This window comes from Carcharodon carcharias, chromosome 19 (assembly GCF_017639515.1).
Source record: "Carcharodon carcharias isolate sCarCar2 chromosome 19, sCarCar2.pri, whole genome shotgun sequence".
In the NCBI taxonomy this organism is placed as follows: Eukaryota; Metazoa; Chordata; class Chondrichthyes; order Lamniformes; family Lamnidae; genus Carcharodon; species Carcharodon carcharias.
The window spans coordinates 115,574,551-115,587,050 of record NC_054485.1 but is presented as its reverse complement, the minus strand read 5'-3'; the positions used below and the strand labels follow the sequence as shown (position 1 = coordinate 115,587,050).

Here is a 12,500-nt window from a genome sequence, read left to right as displayed (position 1 = left end):
GGAGGGTTGGAGTTGGCAGTAGTTCTGGGTTAATACTACAGAAATATTCCGGATCCCGATATCCACATATTTAACTGGGTCAGATTCCTGACAGACCAGACTTCCACCTCAACTCACCCTCTCTCTTGCCTTGGTTCAATCCCTCTCGCTGACAGGGAACATTCCCAGATTCCAGGTTCCAGAATAATTCCACTAAAAACACCATCAATCCAGGCTGGAAGTGGAAAGACACATGAGGCTTTACAGTGGTCAACAAATGGGATCACATCTTAAAAACTGCAACTCAGAGTCTCTCACAGAGTAAACATATCATCAAACTGTGGAAAATTGCAGTAGGTTCCCATTTCAGGATCAATTTCCCACTTCCTCTACCACAAGACAGAGCCACTGAACTCTTACACCAATATCCCCATCCTCAATGATGGGGGAGCCCAGCACATCAGTGCAACACATAAGCCTGAAGCATTTACTACAATCTTCAGCCAGAAATGCCGAGTGGATGATCCATCTCAGCCTCCTCCAGAGGTCCCCAGCATCACAGATTCCAGTCTTCAGCCAATTCAATTCACTCCACGTGATATCAAGAAACAGCTGAAGGCACTGGATACTGCAAAGACTATGGGCACTGACAATATTCCGGCAATAGTACTGAAGACTTGTGCTCCAGAACTTGCTGCGCCCCTAGCCAAGCTGTTCCAGTACAGCTACAACACTGGCATCTACCCAGCAATGGGGAAAATTGCCCAGTTATGTCCTGTACACAAGAAGCAGGACAAATCCAACCCGGCCAATTACTGCCCCATCAGCCTACTCTCCATCATCAGTAAAGTAATGGAAGGGGTCACCAACAGTGCTATCAAGCAGCACTATTATCTCAAAACATAAGAAAACTCTCCGCTGGTTGGAGTCATACCCAGCACAAAGGAAGACGGTTGTGGTTGTTGGAGGTCACTCATCTCAGCTCCAGAACATCACTGCAGGAGTTCCTCAGGGTAGTGTCCTCGGCCCAACCATCTTCAGCTGCTTCATCAATGACCTTCCTTCCATCATAAGGTCAGAAGTGGGGATGTTCGCTGATGATTGTACAATGTTCAGCACCATTCACAACTCCTCAGATACTGAAGCAGTCCATGTCCAAATGCAGCAAGACCTGGACAATATCCAGGCTCGGGGCTGACAAGTGGCAAATAACATTCACACCACACAAGTGTCAGGCAATGACCATCTCCAACAAGAGAGAATCCAACCATCACCCATTGATGTTCAATGGCATTACCATCACTGAATCCCCCACTATCAATATCCTGGGGGTTACCATTGACCAGAAAGTGATCAATGGCTACAAGAGCAGGTCAGAGGCTGGGAATCTTGCAACCAGTAATTCACCTTCTGACTCCCCAAAGCCTATCCACCATCTACAAGGCACAAGGAGTGTGATGGAATACTCCCCACTTGCCTGGATGAGTGTAACTCCCACAACACTCAAGAAGCTCAACACCGTCCAGGACAAAGCAGCCCCGCTTGATTGGCACCTCATCCACAAACATTCACTCCCTCCACCACTGACGCACAGTAGCAGCAGCGTGTGTACCATCTACAAGATGCACTGCAGCAACTCACCAAGGCTCCTTCAACAGCACCTTCCAAACCCACCACCACTATCATCTAGAAGGACAAGGGCAGCAGATAGATGGGAACACCAGCACCTGGAAGTTCCCCTCCAAGTCACTGCTGGATCCAGTGTCCTTGGTCTGTTGGGGCTAAAGGATTCGGGTTGCCGCTTTGTTCAGGATGATCGAGTCGGTACAGAGACAGAGAACATCAGGAGGTTGCTGTTAGAATAAACACGCTGTTTATTTACCAACTAACTCTACAACCAAACTAATGGTCACATCAAAACTCTGCCTTCACTCATCAGTGACTAACTCAAGACTCTCTCAGAGGTAGCCCGCGCTACGCTGCTATTGGACAATAAGATCATGTGACCTTACATTACGGTACTGGTCTTAAAGGTATATTACACCTCAGGTTATATTGAACCATTTTTCAATGGATCAACTTATTTACACAGTTCAATTGTTTACAGTCAGTCTCGGGAGGCCGGGGAGAGAAGGTTCCTTACGTGTGTAGAAGGTCTCAGCTCTCCAGCTTCTGAGGTGTGCTTCTGAGTCTCCCTCACTGACGTTGTCTGAGTGTCGGGTTCTACAGCAGGTACCTGTTCAGTTGTTTCTTCAACTGCTTCAGGTACAGTCAGTCCTCCAAATACGTTTGTACTCGGCCGAGTTCTTCCTACAGGAAATGTTGATTCAGTCTCGGACGCTGGTGACATCATTTCTGGATATCTGGTTTCTCCCCTTCATATTTGATCCACACGTCTCCTTACTATTCAATCTTCCACTTTTGTGTGGTAGGAGAGAGACCCCTTTGCAGCTTTTATTTCACTGAACCACCATGCTGGCTCTTTCCATATTTTTCACCAATACTTTCTCTCCTACATTAAACATTCTGTCCCAACTGTGACAATCATGCCCCATTCTGAGTTTCCTACCTTTTTACTATCCTCCCCCACCTCCTCCCCCCCACCCCCCAAGTTTGGCATCATTCAGCTCAATCTCAATCGGAGAGGGCGTTTCATCAATAATTCCACAGGTGGTGAACAAGGGCTGGTCCGAGAGTGGGATAGAGATCAGGCGAACCTCCAGATCATTTCTTTCGCCCAGATGTGAAGGTCAGAACCAGGCTCTCGGTGAGTCCATTGGAACAACGGTGGATTGGAGATATTTTCACATGAGCAATACCACTGAGACTTGTCAACCAGTGAAACTGAGCACTTAAATACTGTTCCGTTATCTGGTATCTGATACTCGCGCTTCAGGCGATCCGTTTGAATGCACGTCATGAGAATCGTTGTCCCCACAGTCGGTATGTACGCCCAGCCATGGTCTTGCTAGCTTCTCCCAGGAGTGGAATGGAACTGCTGCTGCTGACACCGCACACAGCGTCTCGCTAAGTTTTCCATTTCTCCATCCATTCCCGGCCACCACATCTCCCTGCCTGCTACCTCCCTCCATCCAGGAAATTCCAGGAGGTGCACTGTGAAGTTGGGATAACAATGGCTTTCTTCCTTCTGCAGGAACGATCACTCGTGCTCCCCAAAAATGAGATACCTTCCTGGCTGCTCATATCCCAGGGAACACGGTTTCACTTCCTCAGATTCCTGTTCCTGTGACCAACCACGAACAACTTGATTTCTCACTCTGGCTGAGACTGGGTCTCGGTTTGCCCCATCTTTAATTTGTTTGGCACAATTCGGCGATGAGTCCAGGAAAATCAGTAACGAGACACGTTCCTGAGGAATTGGAACATCCTCGTCTTTTACTTGCAAGGGTAAACGACCGAGAGCATCTGCATTTGCAATGTGACTTCTGGGTCAAAGTATATTCATAGGCTGCTAAGATCAGTGCCCATCTTTGTACTCTTGCTGAGGTTATAGGGGTAACAGCCTTGTCTTCACTGAACAGTCCCAATAATGGCTTGTGGTGCATTATGATGGTAAAATAACGACCTTGTATATATTGATGGAACTTTTTAACACTGAAGGTGATCACCAGGCTTTCTTTTTCGATTTGAGAGTAGTTTTTCTCTGCAGTACTGAGTGTGCGACACATGCTCTAGGTCATTCCGATCCATCATCCACTTGATGGGACAGCACTGCTCCCACTCCATAAGGTGATGTGTCACACATTAATATCAACTCTTCCTTTGGGTCAAAATGTACTAGAAGTTAGAAGATTGTAGCAATGGATTTGCTTTTGTAAAAGTTGCTTCTTCTTGTCTTTGCCATGACCACCTCTGGTTTCTCTTCTTGTCTTTGCCATGACCATCTCTGGTTTCTCTTCTTGCCTTTGCCATGACCACCTCTGGTTTCTCTTAAGCACAACGGAGTCAGTTCTGTCGATAGATTAGGTGAGAAACACCCACAGTAATTGATCATCCCAGGAATGATTTCGGTTTGGGTGTATCCCTTGGTGCTGCTGACTCTTTAACAGCTGCCGCTTCCTCCTCAATTGCGTGTAGGCCCCATGACTGAGGTAATTTACCTCTCCCGCTTGGAATGTGCACTTTTCCTTCTTCAACCTCGCTCTAAGCTGTCCCATGTTCATCAAATGTTCCTTTCCGGTGAGTCCAGTCATCCAGATGAACTCCAACATGGGGCAGTCCCTGTGGTAAACTCTCCGGGGCCCAAGCTGAAGATACACCAAATGGTAAACGGGCGTATTGGAACAATCCCTTGTGTATTTACAGTGACAAACGCCCAGCATGCCTACTCGAATTTCAACAGTTGGTAGGCATGACCCAAACCTAACTTTGTGTAGGCAGCTCCACCGGCCAGTCTAGTGTATAAAGCTTCTAATTTAGGTATGGGGTGTCTATCCAACTTTGCTACTTTACTGAGTGTTGGTCTGTAGTACCCACAAATTGGAACGCTTTTTGGTCAGCTTTGAGAACAGATACATTCGGTGCTGTCCACACTGAAAGCTGCACTGGTTATATCACTCCCTGCTTTTCTCATCTGTCCAGCTGTGCATCTACCTTTTCCCACATTACATAAGGGACTGGTGTTCCTCACAAATCTGGGTGTTTCCTCTGGCGAATCCACAAAGTTCTTGCCTGTAGCCCCTCAACTTTCCCAAGTTCTTCCTCGAAAACCGAGGAGTCTTTTTTGTAGTAGTTCCGATAGCCCATTAGTTCTGAGTTAGAAGATTTCAGTCCATTCCAACTTCATTCCTTTCAGCCGGTTTTGTCTGAGGAGACTAGGTCCCTCGCCTGCTACAACCATCAAGGGTAATCTCACTGGAAAAACTCAGCAGGTCTGGCAGCATCGGCGGAGAAGAGTTGACGTTTCGAGTCGATTTTTATTGTGGATTTCCAGCATCCGCAGTTTTTTTGTTTTTATATGGGTAATCTCACTGTTTGGCTTTCGTAGTTCACTATGACTTTACACACACCATGACTTGTGTGTCTACTCCTGTGTAAGTCTTTAACTTTTCAATAGTTTCTTCTACAATCAGCTTCGTTCTCCAGTTTTCCGGTATCGAAAAGCGTGCTCTCCGCTCTCTGTAGTGGCTGCGCCAGTATCCGCCCCCATTCTGATAGGCTTCTCACTCATGTATGGTCATTGGCCTGGAAGAAAATCGCGAGGTGTTCAACACAATGAGACCAGGTGTCCGAGGCTGGGTGCAATGGCACTACTTTTCCAAATGGCGACATACTCCGAGGGGATTGTTCCGACGATCAGGAAGGGAGTTTTCTTTAACTTACAGCTACCATCCGAGGTACAGGCCGATTTCTGTTCTTCTGGTTTCCTGCGTTTTCCCCTCTCGCTTTTTACCTAATTTTTGTCTGTGGTTTTTTGCGTTTTTACTCTCGTCGCCAGTTTGTTGGATCCAGTGTCCTTGGTCTGTTGGGGCTAAAGGATTCGGGTTGCTGCTTTGTTCAGGGTGACCGAGTCGGTACAGAGACAGAGAACATCAGGAGGTTGCTGTTAGAATAATGTCACTCAACATTCAATGGCATTACCAAAGCTGAATCCCCCCACTATCAACATCCTGGGGGTTACCATTGACCAGAAACTGAACTGGTCCAGCCATATAAATACTGTGGTTACAAGAGCAGGTCAGAGGCTGGGAATCCTGCAGTGAGTAACTCAACTCCTGACTCCCCAAAGCTTGTCCACCATCTACAAGGCACAAGGCAGGAGTGTGATGGAATACTCCCCACTTGCCTGGATGAGTGCAGCTCCCACAACACTCAAGAAGCTCAACACCATCCAGGACAAATCAGCACCGCTTGATCGGCACCCCATCCACAAACATTCACTCTCTCCACCACCAACGCACAGTAGCACAGTGTGTGTACCATCTACAAGATGCACTGCAGGAATTCACCAAGGCTCCTTCGACAGCACCTTCCAAACACACGACCACTACCATCTAGAAGGACAAGGGCAGCAGATAGATGGGGAACACCACCACCTGGAAGTTCCCCTCCAAGTCACTCACCGTCCTGAGTTGGAAATATATCCCTGTTACTTCAGTGAGGAAGAGAATGGTGTGTTGCAGGGGCTTTAAAGTAACGCAGGCCAAGCAGTGGCAGAGTTCAGCTGGGGGAGAGCCACCAAGGGAATAGACAGGATGGAGGTACTCAGTCAGTCTATGATTTGTACACTCACCTTCACTAGTTCAGGAAGACACAGAAAATCCTGTACAGACAGAAAGCACTGGAGATGGAGATGATCCCGGATGAAATTCAGCAAGAATTCAATCCGACTTTCCGGACAACTTCCTATCCCGAATTCAACTGAGAAAAGGGCGGGAAGAAAATCAAACACGTTATCGCTGAAAAGAGAGACATGTTGCCAAAGCTTTTCATCTTGGACTCATCAGGACAAACACAAGAATGCCAAATTTCAAAACTATCACAACAATTTATACTACATGAGAAAAGGGCGCTGATTGGTTGGCAAGTCGTCTTTGATTGGCCGAGGCGTTGCCATGGAGATAGCAATGGGGAACTATAGGCTCCCCAAGCTCCCGGGTAAATCACAAAAAGGTGCAAGGCTTGAACATATTCCTTTTGCTTGCAGAGACCGAGAGCGAGAGCGAGCCCCTGCAATGAGAGTATGTCTCTACTAGTGAGCGTAAATATCATAAACTGGTTTGTTCGTGTCACTATGGGCACGCTCAGGATTGTTCAACAAGTGCTGTCCAAACATGGAATCACACCTAACAGGTGTTTTGCTCTGGGTTTTGCGAGCAGGGCTGATTGAGTGCGGTCTGTACTCTGCACGTGGTGAACATCCAGAGGAACGTGGTGTTGGGAAGAGCCTGTCACTCAACAGGAACTCCAAAATGCTGCAAATGCGAGAGGGAGGGTGATGGGATTTCAGGGGGTGCGACTGTAGGTGATAAAACATCAAACCAGGTACAGGTTTCGCAAACTGGTGACGCTCCCTGCCTCAGCTCCCACTTTTAAGATCCTGTCTCAGGTTTTGTGAGGTCACGCTCTCCTGGGATCTTGCTCTACCCGAGTGTGAAGAGTATTAACACGCTACAGAAACGGGCCACTCGGACCGACCACTCCATGCTGGCCCCTTGTGCTCCACATGAGCCTCCTCCCACCCTTCAGTACATCCTCCCATCCCTGTCTCCCTCACTCGATCATTGACGTTCCTCCCCCCCCGCTCTGGGACGACCTTAAGATTCACAAGGGGATGGCTCTGGTAACATGAGGCTATCAGGCGTGGACTGAGTGCCCACTCTTGTCCTCACCAGGCAGACTAAGGACGAGACTTCCCTTCCAGCCCCTCCATTCACGTCTGGGGGTTTAAGGCTGGTCTGGGACTCGGGCTGGAGGTAGCGGGTAACCTCCCACTTACAGCAGCCAGCAGAACCTGGATCCTACCTCTCACCGAGCCCCATCCACCTCCCAGCCTCTGGGTTTGCTGACTGATCAGTGACTCCAGCTCCGGGAAGGCCTCTGGTTTACAATTCTACCGGCTTCACGCAGGGAATTTAAGGAACAGACAGAGGGTGTTCAGCTTTCAGCTCTCTGTCCGAGTCCCTCCAGGTTCTCAACTACCCCCCCTCTCCGAAAAGTCAGGACAAAGCAGCCCCGCTTGATCGGCTCCCCATCCACAAACACTCACTCCCTCCACCACCGACGCACAGGGGCAGCAGCGTGTGTACCGTCTACAAGATGCACTGCAGCAACTCACCAAGGCTCCTCAGACAGCGCCTTCCAAACACACGAGCGCTATCATCTAGAAGGGCAAGGGCAGCAGATAGATGGGAACACCGCCACCTGGAAGTTCCCCTCCAAGTCACTCACCGTCCTGACTTGGAAATATATCACCATTCCTTCACTGTCGCTGGGTCCAAATCCTGGAACTCCCTCCCTAACAGCACTGTGGGTGTACCTACAGCACATGGACAAAATCCTGGAACTCCCGCCCTAACAGCACTGTGGGTGTACCTACACCACACGGACAAAATCCTGGAACTCCCTCCCTAACAGCGCTGTGGGTGTACCTACACCACACGGACAAAATCCTGGAACTCCCTCCCTAACAGCGCTGTGGGTGTACCTACACCACATGGACTGCAGCGGCTCAAGAAGGCAGCTCACCCACCACCTTCTCAAGGGGTAATTAGGGATGGGCAACAAACGCTGGGCCCAGCCAGCGACACCCGCACCTAGTGAACAATTATATATAAAACACACCCTCCGAGATCTCGGCGCTCGTCTAATTCCGGCCGCTTGAACATTCCCGGTTTTAATCTCTCCCCCATTTGGCGGCATAGCCTTCAGCTGCCTGGGCCCCGAGCTCTGGAATTCCCTCCCTAATCCCTCTCCGGCAGTTTGTTGTGCCTGTGAAGCTGCTCCTGGTGTTCCCCAGTCCGTACCTTGGTGCCGGAGGTGAGGGCAGTAATGGTGAATGAGCCGAAACAACGAGCCAACATTAACCGTCTGGGTTAATCTCCGAAGCCCATCGTCCACTTGGTAAACATCCGATACAGGGTCCCTCACACCGTTCTATAACATCAAACAAACAGCCAGTTAGCGAGAATCAGTCCCAACCCTGTTACCCTTGGAAAGGTTACAGGAATCCCCCTCACCTGCTTTTCACACCCCCAAGTCAGGAATTCACTCCAGCCACTCACAGCACTGGAATTTGCCACACACACATACACACACACACACATACACACACATACACATACACATACACACACACACACACACACACACACACACACACACACACACACACACATACACATACACACACACACATACACACACACACACATACACACACACACACATACACACACACACACATACACACACACACACACACACACATACACACACAGACACACACAGACACACACACACACACAGACACACACACATACACACACACACACACAGACACACACACACACACACACATACACACACATACACACACACACACACACACACATACACACATACACACACAGACACACACACACAGACACACACACAGACACACACACAGACACACACACACAGACACACACACACACACAGACACACACACAGACACACACACAGACACACACACATACACACACACACACACAAACACACAGACACAGACACACACACATACACACACACACACACACACACACACACACACACATACACACACAGACACACACACACAGACACACACACACACACAGACACACACACAGACACACACACATACACACACACACACACAAACACACAGACACAGACACACACACATACACACACACACACACATACACACACACACACACACACACACACACACACACATACACACACATACACACACATACACACACAGAGAGAGAGAGAGAGAAAGGGGGAAGAGGGTAAAGGGGGGGGGAGGGGTCATGTGGGGAGGTAACTGGCTCTCCTCTCTCTGCCCCACCACCACCACAAGGGGCAATTAGGGATGGGCAATAAACCCTGGCCCAGCCGGCCATGTCCACGCCACATCCATGGAAGGTGAAACTGGGGCATGACCATGAGGTCAGGAGTAATATCAGCAGCAGGAGGGGCCATTCAGCCCCTCCAGACTGCCCCACCATTCAATACGATCGCAGCTGATCAGGTGGTGGCCTCGGCTCCGTTCTCCTGCCTAAACCCCAGAACCCTCGACGCGCTTGTCAAACAAAAACCTGCTTAACTCAGCCCCGAACGTATTCACTGACCCACCCCCACCCCCACAACCCACCCCACCCACCCCCCAACCCCCACCGCATCCCCCACCCAACACACCCTACCCCCCCACCCACCCACCTCCCCCACCCCCACCCCCACCCCCCAACCCCCCAACCCCCACCGCACCCCCCACCCAACACACCCTACCCCCCCACCCACCCACCTCCCCCCACCCCCACAACCCACCCCACCCAACACACCCTACCCCTACCGCACCCCCCACCGCCCCCCCCACCCCCACAACCACCCCACCCACCCCCCAACCCCCACCGCACCCCCCACCCAACACACCCTACCCCCCCACCCACCCACCTCCCCCACCCCCACAACCCACCCCACCCACCCCCCAACCCCCACCGCACCCCCCACCCAACACACCCTACCCCCCCACCCACCCACCTCCCCCACCCCCACAACCCACCCCACCCACCCCCCAACCCCCACCGCACCCCCCACCCAACACACCCTACCCCCCCACCCACCCACCTCCCCCACCCCCACAACCCACCCCACCCACCCCCCAACCCCCACCGCACCCCCCAAGCCGCCCACCCCCACCCCCACACCCCCACCCACACCCTCCACCCACCCCCACCGCCCTCCCCACCCAACACACCCTACCCCCCCACCCACCCACCTCCCCCACCCCCCAACCCCCACCGCCCCCCCCACCCCCACACCCCCACCCACACCCTCCACCCCCCACCAACCCCCACCACACCCCCCACCCACCCACCTCCCCCACCCCCACCCACCTCCCCCACCCCCACCCCCAACCCCCAAACCCCACCCACCTCCCCCAACCCCACCGCCCCCCCCACCCCAACACCCCCCCAACACACCCTACCCCCCCACCCACCCACCTCCCCCACCCCCACCCCCACCCCCCAACCCCCACCGCCCCCCCCCCACCCCAACACCCCCCCCAACACACCCTACCCCCCCACCCACCCACCTCCCCCACCCCCACCCCCCAACCCCCACCCCCCACCCCACCCACCCCAACACCCCCCCCAACACACCCTACCCCCCCACCCACCCACCTCCCCCACCCCCACCCCCCACCCCCCAACCCCCACCCCCACCCCACCCACCCCACCCCCACGCCCACTATTTTTAAACGGTGCCCCCTTACTTCAAGACTCCCCCATGAGGTGGGGTGGGGGGGGTGGGGGTGGGGGTGTGGGGGTGGGGGGGCGGGTGTGGGTGGGGTGGGGGGGGTGGGGGTGTGGGGTGGGGGTGTGGGGGTGGGGGTGTGGGGGTGGGGGGGCGGGTGTGGGTGGGGTGGGGGTGTGGGGGCGGGTGTGTGTGGGGTGGGGGTGTGGGGTGGGAGTGTGTGGGGTGGGGGTGTGGGGTGGGGGTGTGGGGTGGGGGGGTGGGGGTGGGTGGGGTGGGGGTGTGGGGTGGGGGTGTGGGGTGGGGGGGTGGGGGTGGGGGGGGTGGGGGGGGTGGGGGCGGGTGTGGGTGGGGTGTGGGGGTGGGGGGGCGGGTGTGGGTGGGGTGGGGGTGTGGGGTGGGGGTGGGGGTGTGTGGGGGCGGGTGTGGGTGGGGTGGGGGTGTGGGGGGCGGGTGTGGGTGGGGTGGGGGTGTGGGGTGGGGGTGTGGGTGGGGTGGGGGTGTGGGGTGGGGGTGTGGGGGTGGGTGGGGGTGTGTGGGGCGGGTGTGGGTGGGGTGGGGGTGTGTGGGGGCGGGTGTGGGGTGGGGTGGGGGTGTGGGGTGGGGGGTGTGGGGGTGGGTGGGGGTGTGGGGGGGCGGGTGTGGGTGGGGTGGGGGTGTTGGGGGCGGGTGTGGGTGGGGTGGGGGTGTGGGGTGGGGGTGTGGGTGGGGTGGGGGTGTGGGGTGGGGGTGTGGGGGTGGGTGGGGGGTGTGTGGGGGCGGGTGTGTGGGTGGGGTGGGGGTGTGTGGGGGCGGGGTGTGGGTGGGGTGGGGGTGTGGGGTGGGGGTGTGGGGGCGGGTGTGGGGTGGGGGTGGGGGTGTGGGGGGGGGGGGGGTGTGGGGGGGGGGGTGGGTGGGGGTGGGGTGGGGGGTGTGTGGGGGCGGGTGGTGGGTGGGGGTGGGGGGGGGGGGGGGTGGGGGGGGTGGGGGTGTGGGTGGGGTGGGGGGGTGTGGGGTGGGGGTGTGGGGTGGGGGTGTGGGTGGGGTGGGGGCGGGTGTGGGTGGGGTGGGGGTGTGGGGGGGCGGGTGGTGGGTGGGGTGGGGGTGGGGGTGTGGGTGGGGGTGTGTGGGGGCGGGGTGTGGGTGGGGTGGGGGTGTGGGGTGGGGGTGTGGGGGTGGGGAGGTGGGGGTGGGGGGTGGGGGGTGTGGGGGTGGGGGGGTTGGGGGTGGGTGGGGTGGGGGTGTGGGGGTGGGGGGGGTGTGTGGGGGTGGGGGTGGGTGGGGTGGGGGGGTGGGGTGGGGGTGTGGGGGTGGGGGGGGTGGGGGGTGGGTGGGGGTGGGGGTGTGGGTGGGGGGGTGGGGGGGGGGGGTGGGGGGGGGGGTGGGGGGGGGGTGTGGGGTGGGGGTGTGGGGGGGGGGGTGGGGGTGGGGTGGGGGTGGGGGGGTGGGGGGGGTGGGGTGGGGGGGGGGGGGGGGGTGGGGGGGGGGGGTGGGGGTGGGGGGTGGGGGGTGGTGGGGGTGGGGGTGTGGGGGTGGGGGGGGGGGGGGTGTGTGGGGGTGGGGTGGTGGGGTGG

At 55.3% G+C, this 12,500-nt stretch overlaps 1 protein-coding gene across 2 annotated transcripts in view; it reads right to left on the bottom strand.

Annotated features, from left to right (window-relative positions):
- LOC121291862 overlaps positions 1–12,500 on the bottom strand; it is a 140,686-nt gene that overhangs the window by 26,206 nt on the left and 101,980 nt on the right. For both annotated transcript variants that reach the window (XM_041213474.1, XM_041213475.1), the window contains exons 4-6: positions 8,466–8,595; positions 6,233–6,360; positions 118–214 (exon numbers count right to left, since the gene is read on the bottom strand). In XM_041213474.1, the coding sequence (XP_041069408.1) occupies positions 118–214; positions 6,233–6,360; positions 8,466–8,595 (355 nt within the window). The remainder of the gene's footprint in view (positions 1–117; positions 215–6,232; positions 6,361–8,465; positions 8,596–12,500) is intronic.